The sequence below is a fragment of the Thamnophis sirtalis genome, unplaced genomic scaffold, assembly GCF_051295495.1.
Source record: "Thamnophis sirtalis isolate CommonGarterSnake01/CBP01778 unplaced genomic scaffold, rThaSir2_p1.2 scaffold_3, whole genome shotgun sequence".
In the NCBI taxonomy this organism is placed as follows: domain Eukaryota; kingdom Metazoa; phylum Chordata; class Lepidosauria; order Squamata; family Natricidae; genus Thamnophis; species Thamnophis sirtalis.
Genome location: NW_028261383.1, coordinates 162,338,304 through 162,356,620, shown reverse-complemented (window position 1 = coordinate 162,356,620; position 18,317 = coordinate 162,338,304). Strand labels below are relative to the sequence as shown.

General features: G+C 42.6%; 1 protein-coding gene across 1 annotated transcript; it reads left to right on the top strand.

Annotated features, from left to right (window-relative positions):
- The first annotated feature begins 744 nt into the window (after positions 1 to 744).
- On the top strand, positions 745 to 18,317 carry LOC106541197 (E3 ubiquitin-protein ligase TRIM58). Its single transcript, XM_087710646.1, has 6 exons — positions 745 to 1,230; positions 7,794 to 7,889; positions 13,040 to 13,270; positions 14,927 to 14,949; positions 15,838 to 15,938; positions 16,593 to 18,317. Exons 1-6 carry the CDS (start codon positions 796 to 798, stop codon positions 17,174 to 17,176), a joined length of 1,470 nt encoding a protein of 489 aa, XP_087566772.1. The 5' UTR covers positions 745 to 795; the 3' UTR covers positions 17,177 to 18,317.

Here is an 18,317-nt window from a genome sequence, read left to right as displayed (position 1 = left end):
ATATAATCATTTTTCACACTTACGATTGTGGGGTCCCTATAGTCATGTGATCAAAATTCAGCCACTTGGCAACTGACTCAAATTTATGATGGTTGCAGTGCCCCGGGGTCGTGGGATCACCTTTTGCCATCTTCTGAGGAGCAAAGTCAACGCGGAAGCCAGATTTTACAACCTTTCTCGTCATGATTGTTAAGTGAATCACAGCAGTTGTAACACGGTTGTTAAGTGAATCTAGCTTCCCCGTAGACTTTGCTTGTCAAAAGGTCAGAAAATAATTTAAATTATTAAATAAAAACTTTTGGGGGGGGAAAACAGGACACACTACGTTAATGAAATTTAGTACCTTTGTTCCCATTTCTCTTCTGCCTCCCACCCCCCACCCCCAATAGCCATGCACAATTCTAATCCCCCAGACCTTTTTTTGAAGGGGACTTCAGATCATGCAGATTTCTGCAGGAATCTGAGACACCCAGCCCTGTTTGCCTTGCACCCCTCCAAAACTCGTTAACCTTGTTTGGGAAATCACGTAAAGTGGTGACTTTGACTTTTTGGCTGAAGTCCTGTTTCCCCGCCTCCCCTTTCTCTCTCCTTACAAAAGAAATTTTCTGGTTTCTGTGGTGCTGTGGAATGAAAAGCGTCAACAAGAGAAAGGAACGGGTGGAAGGGTTCCAAGGAGGAAATTCTTGCCCAAAACTTCCTCTCTGCTGTAACCACTCCCTTGTTACGCTGACAGCTCTTTGGAAATGAGACTGCTGTCCATCTCCAGGAGGATTTTAATGGTCTTTTAAAGCAGGCATGGCATCCTCGGCGGATGACCCCGTGGAGAGGCTTCAGGATGAGGTCTCTTGTTCCATCTGCCTGGAGTATCTGAGGGAACCGGTGACCATCGACTGCGGCCACAACTTCTGCCTGGCGTGCATCTCAGACTATTGCCAGCGAGGAGCTGGTTCCACAACCGGGGCAGCTCTCTGTCCCCAGTGCCGGATGGGGTTTTTGCTAAGCAGCTCCCGCTCCAATAAGCAGCTGGCCAATATTGTGGAGGGCATTGAGCGGCTGGCTCGGAGGCCCAGCCAAGGACCTGCTGCTGAGGCCTTGTGTGAGAAGCATGGCAAAAAGCTGAGGCTTTTCTGCCAGGATGACGGGGACTCCATTTGCTTGGTGTGCGACAAATCGCGGGAGCATCGGATGCACTCGGTGCTGCCCATTGAGGAAGCGGCTCATGATTACAAGGTAAGGAGGAAGCTGGGTTTGGATTCCAAATGGAGAGTTAGGAGTGAGGATAGGCTGGGCTTCTTTGCCTGCCCAAATCCTCAGTGGCTCACTAGGGAAGCTTTGGGCCGGTGATGCATGCTTAATCCAGCCTACCTGACAGGGTTGCTGTTTTGGAAGGGAGACCTCTTAGGGAAACCTCCTTTGCTGTCGAGAGAGAAAGTGGGGTATATAGAGCAGTGTTTCTCAACCTTGGCAACTTGAAGATGTCTGGACTTCAAGTCCCAGAATTCCCCAGCCAGCATTCGCTGGCTGGGGAATTCTGGGACTTGAAGTCCAGACATCTTCAAGTTGCCAAGGTTGAGAAACACTGATACAGAGGAAACATGAATGCAGAAAACATTCTTAGATTCAAAGTGTCCAGGCTGTATTCAACTGTTCTTCCTTGATTCTTGGGCTTCTGTTGGAAGGACAGTGTTGTCGCATGCAAATGATACACAGTGACAACATTTGCATACATTACACAATGATATCCTCACGCATAATGATATACTCACACACCTAGTTCCCTTAATCATTCATACAGTTTAGCCCACAGACCCCTTATCATCTTTGTTGTTCTTCTTTGCACTCTTTCTAGATTCTCAGCATCTTTTTGTATTTTGGTGACCAGAATAGATGCATGGCCTCACTAGTGGAGCACTACTGAAACTTTTATTATCTTAATTCTATCCCTCTGTTGATGCAGTCTAGGAGTACATGGGCTTTTTCAGCTGCTGCAGCATGTTGCTGATTCATATTTAAATAGTGATCTAATAGGACATCTAAATCCCTTTCACAGATACTACTGTGGAGCTAGGAATAGCCTATTCGATACCTGTGCACTTGGTTTTTCCTGCTTGAGTGCAGGACTTTACTCTTCTCATCACTGAACTGTATCTTGTTGGTCAAATCTGAATCTGAATCTTGTGTCTATCTTCCAAATTGTTGGCAATTATCTCAACCCCCTCATTGTGGCTTCTAATAGTTGTGTGGGCCTACGTGTTCTCTCTTTTTTTTTAAAGCCTTCCATGACAGTCAACTTTATATTGGTGGGGGGGGGGGAAATACATAACAGATGAAGTGGCTCTCCAACCCCCTTGGCCTTGAAGGCCTGTGAAATTGTGCCAAGAACACCAGTTAGGCTTTCTGAACATAGGTGAAGGTAAAGGTTCCCCTCAGACATATGTACTAGTTGTTCCTGACTGTAGGGGGCGGTGCTCATCTCCGTTTCAAAGCCAAAGAACCAGCGCTGTCTGAAGACGTCTCTGTGGTCATGTGGCCAGCATGGCTAAACGCTGAAGGAGCACGGAACGCTGTTACCTTCCCACCAAAGGTGGTTCCTATTTTTCTTTCTTTTTTTAAAAAAAGTTTTATTTTCTTTCTCATATATACATTCACAAATATACGTTCTCATAAGTACTACTGATATTTATGTTATCCTTTAACATTTATCACAATTCATTAAAAAAAATTAAAAGTATAATCAGGGTCACTTTCCTGCCCCCCCCCGTACATCCATCTTATTTTGCAACAACCCTACTACTTCTTCCAACCTCCCAACCTCCCTTCTCTACCTTCTTCTTTCCTCCTCTCCTTTATCTTTTCTTCTTCCCCCCCTCCCCCCACTCCTCCTCTCTTTGTCCCCTTCCCACCCTCTCGCCTACTCTTACTATCCTCCCTTATGTCCTCTCCTTTTCCCTTTCTTCTTTCCCTCTCCTTTCTCCCTCCTTCCGTTGTTGTATTTACTTTTTTTTTTCTTCACTCTGAAGGATTTTCGGGGTGGAATTCAAGCAAACCTGTTTCCATATTTACATAAAAATAAATTCCCTCTTCCACATTTTATTTTCATTATAATAGTTCCACATATGTCATCTTTTAACTGTATATTTGTATATTAATACTTTTCTGTTTTTTCTCTTCCCTTCCCCTTAGTTTAATAATGTGTCATCTTGGTTGCTTGATCTGTACTCTTTTATTCATATTCCTTTTCTAACCAATCATAAAATTGCCCCCGTGTCCTGAAGTACACCAATTCCTCTTTGTTCTTTATTCTCAAAGTTAACCTATTCATTTCCGCACAGTCCAATATTTTCTTTATTATCTCTCCTTCTGACGGGATTTTGTCTGTTTTTCAGTTCTATGCAAGTACAATTCTAGCCGTTGTTATTACATGTATGATGAAATATATATCTTATTTACTACATTTCTCTGGTAAAATACCCAATAAAAATACCTCTGGTCTCAGCTGTACACATTGGTGTAGCATTTTTTCTAACCATGTTTGTATTTTAACCCAATGACTTCTTGTTTCCCTACAAGTCCACCACATATGATAATATGATCCTGGTGATTGATGACACTCCCAACACTTAGCTGACTTATCCTTAAACATTTTTGCTAATCTTTCAGGTGGCATGTGCCATCTATAAAACATTTTATGCAAAGTTTCTTTATATGCTGTTGCCATTGTTAATTTATAGTTCCTTTCCCATAGTTGTTGCCATTTTTCTAATTCAGTCTTGTAACCAATTTTTTTTGCCCATGCTATCATTGTTTCTTTTACTTCCTCTAATTTAATTCTAAGTAAATAGCTATATAGTTCCTATTTTCTACTTGAATTTTTACATGCTTTCGAACTGTTAGGTTGGCAGAAATTGGGACAAGTAACAGGAGCTCACTCCATTACGCGGGGCTAGGGATTTGAACCGCCCAACTACTGACCTTTCTGAATATAATACAAGGTTAATTGTGCTACTCTCAAAACCCTTACTGCCTATTGCTTGGGAAAATTAATCTTCACCCTTACTCTATGGATCTGCAGAACGATTCTGGGAGGTTTGGTGAACATTAAAAGGAGGGGAAATGTTGCCTTCCTTTCTCTCTGCTTTTTAGGATTCTTGAATTAGTACATATGGGTCTCCTTGTGGCCTCCCATCCAGGCACTTTTAGTTTCCAAACTCTTACCTCATCAGCTGCTCGGATCTCTCTCTCTGAATTCACATTGTGCTGTTTTGATTAGCTTGAAAGTCTTAGATTCTTTCAAAGTTGCAGCTATTTTAAAGTCAATATTCCCTCATGTTCCCATCCCTTGCCTTTCTTTAAATGCCACCTATAATCCAGAGGGTGGGGGGGGGGAGAGAGAAATTTCCTCTCAACTGAGAAATTTCCAGACGAAGCCTGGCAGTAACCATTTTTATGATTGATGTCAATTGCTCTTCACACTTTCTTCATGCAGCAATAGCAATAGCAGTAGACTTATATACCGCTTCATAGGCCTTTCAGGCCTCTCTAAGCGGTTTACAGAGAGTCAGCATATTGCCCGCAACAATCTGGGTCCTCATTTTACCCACCTCGGAAGGATGGAAGGCTGAGTCAACCCTGAGCCGGTGAGATTTGAACCGCTGACCTGCTGATCTAGCAGTAGCCTGCAGTGCTGCATTTAACCACTGCGCCACCTTGGCTCTTATAGACTGATCAAACTGGACTCTCCAAGATTTCCTGTATTCACCATGGAACATTAGAGGTTTACAGAGAGGATGTTGTTTGTGATTTGTTTCCTTTCTGAGCCTTGAAGAGGTAGCAGTAGGTTAGAGAGAAACCTAGGGGAACTCCTAATGAAACCCAAAAGCTTACTTCCTTCCCTTTTAAACAAGTGACCGCCCGCTTTGGTACTCTACTAAAATCAATAACAATGAAGCCCTTGCAAAATGTTAAGAGAGATCGTAAGTCCCTTGCTGTAATATGAGAATTGTAAAAAAATATTTTTTGAGAATTGTATTGTAAAAAGCATCAACTTGTTTCATTTTAACCAAGTTATACATCTCTGCTTCTTACAATAGCTATAGCTTCTAAAAAGATCTGTGTCTTAGAACCAAAGGTTATGCATTTTCCCCCCTTCTTTTTATTCCCAAAGGCTATTTTGAGCATGGGTGTATATATGGGGAACTACCGTAAGAATGTACTGAGCAGGATTATGTTACAAAGCGGATAGCATCTCATTATGAAGATGGAGAGCTTATGCAATTTCCAGGAATGTTAGTTTTTGAAAGGGTATTTTTGTTTCTTTGTTTTGGAAGCATATAGTAGTAATTAGAGTACAGCTTTCCTGTATATCCATCCACAAAATTGTGTGAAATTGTGCCACTCATTTTTGTACGATCTAAGCATAACATCCAAGAAAATCCTTTCTTTGTTCGGGAACCAATTTCTCCTTCCTGCTCCTTTGTTTCCAATCCATGACTGTCTAGCTAGAAGAGATGTTTTTGTAAGACAAAAACTTGCTCATATTTGAGTAGAATAGAATAACAGAGTTGGAAGGGACCTTGGAGGTCTTCTAGTCCAACCCCCTGCTTAGGCAGGAAACCCTACACCACTTCAGACAAATGGTGCTAATTGCTTTAATTTTAAATTGTTCCCAAATTAAATTTATGCACTTCCCAGGTTAAATTTACTATGGGCATTGACCATCAAAACTAATAATCTGAAAGAAAAAGTATGTATATTTAACAAATGCATATATTGAAAAACAAACAGTTAGAAGCACATTTGTTATGACATTTGTAGATGGCAATAATTTTTTTATAACAGATGTTGAGCATTTTTTCCTAATCCTTGTGCTTCTAAACATTATATTTAGGAATTAGGATTGTTAGCTTTTTTCCCCACCTTGCATTCTTTTCCACATTCAGTATTTACAACTTGGGCAGAATTAAGCCAAAATGAGTTTTCCTGAGCAGACAGATAAAATGGATTTTTAAAAAGTCAAACACCACAACAACACCCCTCCCCCCAATTTCTATACAGCAGCTGCTATAGAACACAACTGGAAAATAATAGGAATTCTGACATTATTCATCACAATGCAAGTACATTCCCCCCTTTCCCTCTGGAACGATCTCCCCGTGGAGATTCGTACCCTCACCACCCTTCAGACCTTCCGCACAGCCCTCAAGATCTGGCTATCCCGTCAGGCCTGGGGGTAAGACCATAGTCCGCCCCCACCCGAATGTTGTATGAATGTTGCTTGGTTTTAATTATACATTGTGTTTTTTGTTATTGTATGTCTTCCCCTTCCATACAAGTTGTTAGCCGCCCTGAGTCCCCTCAGGGAAAAGGGCGGCCTATAAATAAACTCAACTGAACTGAACTGAACTGAACTTTTCTTTCTCTTTTTCATATTATTGTGGCAAAAGTGTTCCTCCCGCAGCAGCAGTGAGCTCACATCATAGCTGCCAATTTTTGATTCTCTTTTTCCTGTCTTTTTAAAAATAAGTGGAAAAGTGGAAGTGAAAGCATTTGCAGACAATGCTTATCTCCACATTTCACAGCCTTTATCGTAAAGCCTACTTTCCTCAGGAAGTAGGGAGAACCAGGTCATGCTGCTTTTCCCCCAAATGAAAAGCCCTGGGGAAAATGTAAAGCACTTCCTTCACTGAAATTTGGTTTTGTCAACATTTTACTGATGGTTCCCTCTTATCATACAGTTAATGAGTGTCTGTGCTTTAAATGTCAACCTGAGGTGTAAAAGCTTTTTAAACCTTATCTCTAAGTTCAGTGATTTAATCCAAAAATTACTTTCTCTAGTTGGTAATCTTGTATCAACTATAAATGATAGATCTAAACTGAGTTGGGTGAACAGTGGAAGCTTCCTTGGAGTTTTTGCTCTAGGTCAGTGATGACTAAGCTTTTTCCCATCACATGCCAAAAGTGGGGGGAGCGCAGGGGGGGGGGTCATGCACAGGCATGCCCGCAACCATAATTATATGCGAGCAACCCCCCCCCCCCCACATGCATGTGAGAAAGCTTCTGGAGGGCGAAAAACAACCGAAAACTGAAGTCAGCTGGCCAGGGCATGGATGCGTGCTGGAGCTGACAGGGCAACACCTCACCGAGGTGGCGCAGTGGTTAGGGTGCAGTACTGCAGGCCGCTTCAGCTGACTGTTATCTGCAGTTCAGCGGTTCTAATCTCACTGGCTCAAGGTTGACTCAGCCTTCCATCCTTCCGAGGTGGGTAAAATGAGGACCCTGACTGTGGGGGCGATATGCTGACTCTGTAAACCGCTTAGAGAGGGCTGAAAGCCCTATGAAGCGGTATATAAGTCTAACTGCTATTGCTATTGCTATGTGCTCTAACAAATGGCCCCGCATGCCCCCTGTGGCATGCGTGCCATAGGTTCGCCATCACGGCTCTAGGTAAATCCATGGATGAATGTCACCGTGGACATTGGTAAACATAGATAAGCATATTGTTAGGCATGAACATCATCTTGTGGGCCAGAGACCCCTGTCTTGAGATGATAGTCCTATTGCTAGAGAAACGTTATTCACACCGAAACAATTCCCGAAGGAAAGAGAAGAGCCTGTGGTTCTCCAAAAGTTACTTGAACTACTACCTCTCCTTCACTGTTGGACCTACCAGCTGAGGCTGCTTGGAACTATAGCTTTGGAGTTCCCAAGCCCCGTGCCCCCAACTTTCCCAGCATGCTATGTTAATTTGAAGGTGTATTCATACATCCAGGCCTCATGTGCATTTTCTTTCTTAGATGAAGCTCCAGGAAGCTGTGGACATTCTCAGAAAAACACTGGCAGAAGCAATAAAGCTGGAAGTCCAAGAGAAGGAGAAAACAGACCAATGGAAGGCAAGCTCCTAATCATGTCTGCCTGACTCTGACTAGCTCTTTTTTAACCTGAGTCCTAAACAGAGGTGGTATTCAGCAGGTTCTGACCAGTTCTGGAGAACCGGTAGCGGAAATTTTGAGTAGTTCAGAGAACTGGTAAATACCACCTCTGGCTGGCCCTGCCCCCAACTATTCTTTGCCTCCCGAGTCCCAACTGATCGGGAGGAAATGGGGATTTTGCAGTATCCTTCCCCTGTCACGCCCACCAAACCATGCCCACCAAGCCACACCCACAGAACTGGTAGTAAAAAAATTTGAATCCCACTACTGGTCCTAACTAATATGGTCATATGAAGACTCTTGAGTGGGGTGTTTTTAAATGCCTTGCTAGCTTTGTGGTAGGGGAGGTGCACAGGCAGCTACAGCCTCTTAGAAGTTCAACAGGACAGTATACAAAGTGAGTATGGAGTTTCGTTCTTCGTACTTGAGAATTGGTTCCCGCATGTTTCATTACTAGGCTAGGTAACATCTTCAAAAACCCTCACTTGACACACCCACACCTGACCCCTCACCTGACCCCTCACAAGAGCCTGACCTGATGTGACCCTCACCTGATGTGACCTCACATCACAAGATCTACTGACCACACAAAGCCATGATAAACAGAAGAACGCTGACACTGACATCCTCTAAATTCTGCTGAAGATATTACTTAGCCTGGTAATGAAACGTTCAGAAACCAATCTATAGAAACCAACTCAAAGAACGAATCTCCACCCTTGTCCTACACTCGAGCTACAGATATTCACCACCATTGTATACAAAGTTTTTGAACAGCTCCAAATATGCACTGCAGATCCCAAAGAAGAGATTCGACCCTACTAATCACAAAAAAGTAGAAATATTAAAGGAATTGCTAGGCAGATACATTAAAATGTTATATTGCACTCCGTGAATCATTGGAAAAGTACCCTCACTGCTGATCCCTGTGCTCTATCCTTCAGGAGTAAAGGTCACAAGTGGTGCTGTTTTTTAGCATTTTTAAAAATGTAAATAAGTTTTTCATTTTTCCTTTCAAATTCATTCTTAGATATACATTCTTATAATTATTATTTAACATATGTCAATTCATATCATTTTCCGCCTGTATATTTACATTTTAATATTTTCTTATTTCCCCCTGTATTAATCATGTGTTGTCTGAGATATTTATTTCATGTTTTGTTCCTTTTTCTTTCTAGTTACACCTTTTTTCAAACCACTCGTAAAATTGCCCCCAGGGCCTATAGCACATTGATTCGTCCTTGTCCTTTATTCTCAATGTCAACCTATTCATTTCTGCACAATCTAATATCTTCTTTATTACTTCCCATTCCGAAGGGATTTTGTCTGCTTTCCAGTTTTGTGCAAATACAATTCTGGCTGATGTTGTTATTTGTACAATCAAATATGAATCTTCTTTATTGTATTTCTCTGGTAGAATACCCAATAGAAATATCTCTGACTTAAACTCTATGGGTTTATGTATCATTTTCTCTAACCATGTTTGTATTTTAACCCAATAGCTTTTTGCATCCCTACATGTCCACCATGTATGATAATATGTTGCTAGCAATTGGTGACATTTCCAACATTTAGCTGATTTATCGTTAAACATTTTTGCTAATTTTTCAGGTGTCATGTGCCATCTATAAAACATTTTATATAAATTCTCTTTATATTCTGTCACCATTGTCAGATTATAATTCCTTTCCCATAGTTGTTGCCATTTTTCTAGTTCTATTGTATATCCAAAGTTTTTTGGCCATCTTATCATTGTTTCTTTGACCTCTTCTTCTTCTAGGTATATTCTAAGTAAATAACTGTACAATTTTTTGATCATTTTTTCATCTGTTCCCATGAGTTTTCCATATATTTTTTAGCATTTTAATGAAGGATAGCAATAGCACTTAGACTTATATATGGTTTCAGAGTGCTTTACAGCCCTCTCTAAGTGGTTGACAGAGTCAGCATATTGCCCCCAACAATCTGAGTCCTCATTTTACCAACCTCGGAAAGATGTCAGGCTGAGTCAACCTTGAGCCTGGTGAGATTCGAACTGGCAAATTGCAGGCAGGCATAGGCAACAGAAGTAGCCTGCAGTACTGCACTCTAACCACTGCGCCATTGTGGCTCAGGTGGATAAGTGAAAAAAGCAATATTTCATATCTCTTCCCACAAATCCCCTCTGCGAAGAACAAGCAACAGCTCCTATCCTCAATAGGTGGTGGATGAGGATGGACAAGTATAGGCAAAGACTTAAAATGGCTAACTTCCAAGTTGCTCATCAGCTTGCAAATGTGGAGATGTTCTGTGCCTGTTGCCTGTGCAATTTGGGCTATGTATCTCTGCAGAGCTGTAGCATTCTTCTGAAATAAATTAAACCAGTATCCAAAAACCGGCAGCAGGCTTCAGAGCATTTCACCCCTGGGTTGACGGTAGTGAAGAACAGCCCCATACAAGGAATAGAAGCAGGACAAAAGAAGTGCCAAAGAAGTGATGGATTTATGTGGCAGGTTCCTCATTCTAAGTGAGGCAAGAAGTACCAGCACATGCTTACTGCATGTGTATTTGCCTCGGGTGTGTTTGCTTTCTTTCCCACAAGCTCTCTTACAACCCAGAAGTGAGTCACCAGTAGCTATTTGGCTCAGATGTTGGGAAAGATCCACAGTTGCTCAAATTGTTGATGTAGCAAGGCGGCTTTAAGCTCTCCAGGTTCAAAGATAAAAAGCACCATTGAACCTGGAGAGTTTAAAGCTCCCTTGATAACCTTTTGAACCCACAAGTGTCAGGAGCTGGTTCTGAGGACCTGGCCTCTGTTTGTGTGTAAGGCATTTCACATCTTTCAGAGACTCTTGACCCTTGTCTGGGGGATCTCTGGGATTGTATGTGAAAGAACCACAGTTCATTGTTTTGTTTATAAGGAATGTGGCTAAGCTTCAAGAGGCAGGAAGAATAACACATTTGTCCAACACTATTTACAATTAAACTATGGGGCTGCTCTGGCTGAAAAGATTACAGAAAGGAAATCCCCTTCCCACAAAGAAGATTCACAAAATCCTGGGCTTGCATAGACTAGTTTAGGGTTTCTGGTTAACTCCTTAAAGCTGTGCTTTAAAAAGCAATTGGATTTCAAGCACTAGGAAAGTTATTTTCCCAGAACAAACAGAACCACAAAAAGCAATTTGATTTTCAGGCACACTACCTAACATTTTCCCCAGATCAAACCACAATCGACTTGCATCTCTGACTTGTCCTTGAGCACTGATTTAAAACTTACTAAGTAGCCTAGAAAAGGGACGCAGTGGCTCAGTGGCTAAGACACTGAGCTTGTCGATCAGAAAGGTCAGCAGTTCAAATCCCTAGCGCTGCATAATGGAGTGAGCTCCCGTTTCTTGTTCCAGCTTCTGCCAACCTAGCAGTTCGAAAGCATGTAAAAATGCAAGTAGAAAAATAGGAACCACCTTTGGTGTGAAGGTAGCAGTGTTCCATGTGCCTTTGGCATTTAGTCATGCTGGCCACATGACCATGGAGACGTCTTGGACAGTGCTTGGCTCTTCAGCTTTGAAACGAAGATGAGCATTGCCCCCTAGTGCCGGGAACGACTAGCACATATGTGTAAGGGAACCTTTACCTTTACCTTAAGTAGCCTACATATGGATCACCGAGCACCCATTATCAACTAAAATACCCAGAGAAACTCAAAACCCAAGCAGGAACAAGAATTCTGAAGAGATAAACATATTGGTATACTTTCTTACAGTTGCAAAGTTTGTTTTGTAATATTTTAAAGGCAAACCACCAATCCACTACAATTAAAAAAACTGCACACCGGCATTTATCAGTATAAATATATACAAAACATGGTATTGGGAAATAGCAAATAGAGCTATTTTAAAGACAGGAAAATCAGGAAGTAGAGATGGTGACAATGATTTAAGCATTGCTGAAAGCAAAACCATGCAATTTCCGTTTGGGTTCAGAAGGTTGGAAGACAGCTAATGTAAAATCAATTGTGAAAAGAACCAAGAAAGATTGGGGATGGGCTGGTCAGCTTAAAGTGAGGCCCAGGTAAATTCATTGAAGCAGCAATCAAAGACCAAATAATAATAATAATAAAATACATAGAGACAAATTATGCAAATCAATGCATTTCACATCATGGCAGTAGATCATTCGCACAAGGACCTAAGTACTACCAATCTTTATTATTTTTTCCTCCCAAAGCTACATTCCTTTTATATTACCTTCTACAAACTTGGTTAGTTTGAATGAATTTTTTTAGGGGCAGAACAATGAAGGACTCCATTTGTTGTTGCAATCTGGATGTGAGGGAATTTGCTTTGAGCAAAAGCGGATCTCTAATGGATTTAGGAACTCTCCATTACTCCTTGGTCATACATTGATGGATGTTAATTTGATCCTGATTACAATTATACATTTCAGAATATTCATGAACTGGAATAGGGCATAGCAACAGGTCATCCATTGTGGACTGGCTGGAATAGGACATGGTAACAAGGTCAGCCAATGTATAGGCATGACAACTGGATCAGCCAATGGGAACTATTTAGTGACTGAGAGCCATGCCAGATGGTTTGGAGCCTGGGCATGGCTTACCTATGTAGCTCTGAGTCTGTGCAAGAGAACTAATCTAGTCTGCTCTCTGAATTGAAACTGGAAACCAATCTCTCCTCTGCCTGTGCTTTGCCTGTAACTACTACCACGTTGGAAGAATCTGCTGTTGGTATTGTACATTTACTCATGTGTTATTATGTATATAAAGAAGTTAATGAATCCTGCTGAATCAGTTACCTGTGTGTGCTTTCTGGATGTGATTTTTGCAACAAACTCTGACATATGGTCCCTATTGGATTATTTTTATTCTAGAAAGGGCAGGTGCTTCCTGAATGGGGGTTAATATTATTAAGGAAAATATAATATTATTTTAATATTAACCATATTTTAATATTTATTAATACATATTTAATATTTCTTAAAATATTTCTTAAATATGAAAGAAATGTTTTCATATGTTTCTCTCCCATTAAATACATATTTTAATATATTCATTTAATATTAGTTTGAGTCATCCAATGTTCAGCATTGCTTTCGCTTGATCCCCCTGCTAGAACAAAGTCAAGAAACACAGAGCACTCATTGTATCAGGGTTTGAAAAACGCCGCCAGGCAATCGCCGAAGAGGAGAAGTTGCTTTTGAAGCATCTTCAGGAGGAAGAGCTGGGAACCCTGAAGAAGCTGGATAGGAATTCAGACTTCCTTCTTGAGCAATGTGCTGGACTGCAAAACCTCATCACAGAGATGGAACATCAATGCCAAAAACCTGCAGCCGCTTTGCTCAAGGTGAGGTCCTTTAGGGTAAGCCAGCTGAAAGGAGCAAGAGAAAGCAATGGCTACATGAAGCACACTTGCCATAGCCTCTTGCTACAGAGGGCAGTGTGAGGGCTCATTGGTTCAGAGGCTGGGCTTGTCATCCGGAAAGCCGACAGCCCAGGTTCGAGAACCAAGCATTGTGCAATGAGGTGAGTGCTTGTCTTCACGTAGCTCAAGGGTGCCAAATTCAAGGCCCACAGGCTGGATTAGGCCCATGGGATGCTTAGATTTGGCCCACAGGGCCACCCTGGAAACAGCAAAGGACTTGCCCAGGAAACAGAGGTCTGTTTTCGCTGGCGGAGGGTTGCAGGAAGACGTCACACCTGAAAACGGAGCTCGGAAGCCCGTTTTCGCTGGCAGAGTGCTCAGGCCACCACAGGCGCCCCCAACATGAGTGATGTCGAGCTGGCCATACCCATCCCACCCCCCTGAATCAAACCCACCCTGATGTGGACCTCAATGAAACCAGGTTTGACACCCCTGGCTGAGTGCCTGCCCACCTAGCAGTTTGAAAGCATGTAAATGTGAATTAATGTCTGTAAATGCGAGTAGATAAATAGGCACCACTTCATTGGCTAGTAAACAGCACTACAGTAAACAGCACCATAGGAAAATCGGCAGGGACTCCTTGCTAAAGAGCTCAATAATTTCTCGCAACTCTCTTTTCATGTTGCTTTGCTATGTTTCTTGTATAATTAATCATGAAATTGTTCCAGAACTTGTGCTGCAAAAGGATAGAGTGTAGAATGAACAAAAGGCAACATTGGTTCATTGTAATTTCTAGAATTTTACAGTTCCAACAGTTAGAAGCTTGCATTATTACATTTGTAATGGGACTGCATTATGAAGAGCTTTTTAAATTTTGTGGTTGCTATCGCATCCTATGTTTTTTCTGAGCAATGCGACTTTGGAAGTTGAGGTAGCATACAAAGTGATTGATAAGCTATGAATTGCATATATCCTAGAATATCCAAGCCCTGTGCTAAAACTCCATGCTATTGAGGGATAACATTTGATGTTGTATTTTAAGAAAATGGCAAAGCTGCTGAAAGCATCATTCCCTACCCCCCAACATTTTAACTGGGCTTTGTTCCTTAGAACCTTGAGGACTAGAAACAAAAAGTCTACCCACCCACCCCAGAAAATAACAACAGATCATATAACAGGGGTGTCAAACTCAAGGCACTTAGATCTGGCCCACGGGGGTGCCCTGGAAACAGCAAAGGACTGGCCTGTGGTGCCTCTGCCAGCAACAACGAAGCTCAGGAGGACCACAACTAACTCTCTTTAACTCCATTTTCACTGGCAGAGGGTTGCAGGAAGCCGTCGCAGCTGAAAATGGAGCTCAGGAGCCTGTTTTTGCTGGCAGAGCGCTCGGGCCACCACAGGTGCCCCTGACATGAGTGATGTTGAGCTGGCCACACCCCCTGGCCACTCCCACCCTGGCCATGCCCACTCTGGCTCCCCGAGCTCAAACACAACCCTGATGTGCCCTCAATGAAATCAAGTTTGACACCCCTGTCATATGTTTGATAGAGCAGCATTAACAACAGGATTCTTTATAAGTTCTTTGAGCAACATTTTAAAAAAATACTAAAGTACTTATCATATTTTTTCTTCTTCTAGGATGTGAAAAGGACCTTGAACAGGTCAGTACACTAAATTTAGACAACTATTTGCAGGTTTATTTTTGTAATAAATCCTGATTGAAGTTTGCTTCCAGATAAAGCCTGGTGTTTATACGTAGTCTTTAACCTAGGATTACAATTAACCCAAAATTTCTGTTGCTAAGCAAGGCAATTTTTTAAGTGAGTTGTGACCAATTTTACAATCCTTTTTGTGACAATGAAATGAATCACTGCCATCGTTAAGTGAATCATGAGGTCGTTAAATGAATCTGGCTCCCCCCCATTGTCTTTGTTTGTTGAAAGCCAGCTGGTAAGGTCACAAATGGTGATCACATGATCCTGGCGTGCTGCAACTGTATAAATACATCAGTGGTGGGATTAATTTTTTTTTACTACCGGGTTCTGTGGACGTGGTTTGGTGGGAGTGGCGTGGCATAGTGGGCATTGCAGGGAAAGGATGCTGTAAAATCCCCATTCCCTCCTGATCAGCTGGGACTCGGGAGGTGGAGAATAGATGGGGCGGGGCCAGTCAGAGGTGGTATTTACCGGTTCTCCAGAACTACTCAAAATTTCCGCTACCGGTTCTCCAGAACTGGTCAGAACCTGCTGAATCTCACCTCTGAAATACATGCTGGTTGCTAAGAGCCAGAATTTTTGATCACAGAATTGTGGGGATGCTACAGTAGCCATAAGGGCTAGGAGACGTTTGTTTCAGGGCTACTGTAAGTTTAAACAGTTGCTAAACAAATTCTTGACTGTCAAGAACGACCTGCTTTTAATTCCTGTGGAATAATTGAGGACCCACATTGTTGGGGGGAATATGCTGGTTCTGTAAACCACTTAGAAAGGGCTGTAAAGCTCTCTGTGAAATGGTCTATAAGTCTAAGCGCTGTTCCTATTTCTTCCCAGGAGTGAAGAACTATCCCTGAAAGAACCACCGCCAATTTCGATGGAATTGCAAGACTCCTATGATGTTCCTGGCTTGATGGAGTCATTACAAAGATACAGTGGTAATTGAGAGGTGCTTATGTCATGCTGGGCTTAATGCAGGAGTGTCAAACTGAAGGCCCAGGGACTGGATCCGGCCCACAGGATGCTTAGATCTGGTTGGAAACAGTGAAGCGCTGGCCTGCAGTGCCTCTGCTAGTGAAAACAGAATTTGGGAGGGTGGCCCGTGGGCCTCCTGTTTTCATTGACAGAGTGCTGCAGGAGGCCATTGCAGCTAAAAACAGAGGTCAAGAGGGCTATGGACGGCACTTCCTTGCTCTTTTCACTGGCAAAGGGTTGCAAGAGGCTGTCGTAGTCAAAAACAGAGGTTGGGATCCTGTTTTCACTGACAGAGTTCTTTGGGGGACTGGGGGGGGCTGACATGAGCAATATCAAGCTCACCCTGCCCCCCTCCCAAGGTCAAACACATCTCTGATGCAGCCCTCAATGAAATCAACTTTGACACCCCTGGTTTAATGTATTGGATTCGGTGATGTGTTCAAGTTCTCAACTTGACCATGGATCTCAGGGATTTGGACAGGTCTCCCTCCTAGCATCACAAGATCATCGGGGGGCAGAGAGGGGCAAATTAAAAGTCTGGCCCAAAACATATCCCTTCCTTTGCTACGGCTGGAAAAATCTAGAGCAGCCCTGATGATCTCTATTTCTGCTTTCAGCATCGGTGACCTTTGATCCGGATACAGCTAATCCTTACCTGCTCTTATCTGAGGACCTCCTCAGCGTTCGAGTGGTGGATCAAAGGCAAGATCTGCCCAAGAACTCATCTCGCTTTGAAACCTGCACTTGTTTAATGGGCCGTGAGCAGTTCACCTTCGGGAAACATTACTGGGTGGTGTGCGTGGAAGGCAAGTCCAGCTGGACACTGGGAGTGTGCAAAGAATCAGTGAGCCGCCAAGGTATCTTCACCCCCTCGCCAGCAACAGGGTTCTGGACAATATGGCTGAGGAATGGGGATGAGTATGCAGCACTTACCTCTTCGCTCACAGAATTGGTGCTCAGAGCAAAGCCAAAGCTGATTGGTATCTTCCTGGACTACGAAGCAGGAGAGGTTTCTTTCTATAACGGTGATACCGGTTCCCACATCTTTACCTTCTTGGATTCCTTCTCTGAGACCCTTCGGCCTTATTTCTATCCTGGAATCCAGGCAGGGGGTCTCAACGATGCTCCCCTCATTATCCAGCCAGCCAAAGATCAATCAGGTCTTTCTCCTCTGGTCATTGAGACTTTTTCATACCTCTAAGGCTGGTTCCACGCAAAGCATTTAATCTGGAATGGGACGACTAGGTGATGCCATTCCTTACTTATGTCTATGGAGATTCTCAGTCATTCAAGTCATGGTTGTCCCCTTTTTCAAGAGGCAACTGGACTTTTGGGTTTTTCGTTGAGGATGTTTTGCTTCTCGGCCACTTCTTGGATGAGAAATGAAATGTCTTCAAAGAAAAAACTCAAAGTTCAAGAGTTGACTCTTGAAAAAGCATCTTTGGGACATTCTTATGCTATTCTCGTCTGGGTCTCTTTAACACGTTTTCACCCTCTGAGACATTCCTGCGCCAGAAAAATGTTTCCAAGGGGATCTTTCAATATGGAATAGATATGGCTTATTCCTATAATTCCACGCAATGTTGCCTTTCTACAGGTATTTGAGCATAAAGCCATTCGTCTCTAAATCAGTCCCCTCCTTTTTTTTCCCCCATCCAAAAGGAGGTCTGAAAAACGGTTCCACCACAAAACCGCGTTCGACTAAAGTGCGCTCGACGAAACTGCGTAGCTGACGTCATCACAGGGCGACAAGAGCGCGGAGACAGAAGCACGCTGTAAACGCTAAACCTAAAATTAATCCCTAAACCTAAACCTAACCCCCGTAAACCTAATCCTAAACTTAACCCTAAACCTAACCCTTAACCTAACCCTAACCCTAACCCTTAACCTAACCCTAAACCTAATCCTAACCCTTAACCTAACCCTAAACCTAACCCTAACCCTAACCCTTAACCTAACCCTAAACCTAACCCTAAACCTAACCCTTACCTTAACTTGAATCGGCTTGCTTTCAAAGCACTATTTAAAGCGCCCTTCTTTCTCCGTGCTCGCTGTTGTCGCCCTGTTGATGACATCAGCGACGCGGTTTAATCGGGTGCGCTTTAGTCGAGCGCGGTTTTGTCGTGCCATGTTGAAAAACAATTCCTGGGGATTGAGGAGGTGATGGAGTATGAATCGAGGATGTACGTTAGCATTAGTTATTATTATTACTATCAATGTTGGACTTTCTACGGATATTTATTTTAGTTAATATTATTATTTCCCTGCCTTTTGTGAATTGCTGGGATACATCTGTTGGAAGTGACACGAAAGTACCTGAAATAAATAAATAATAAAGGCAA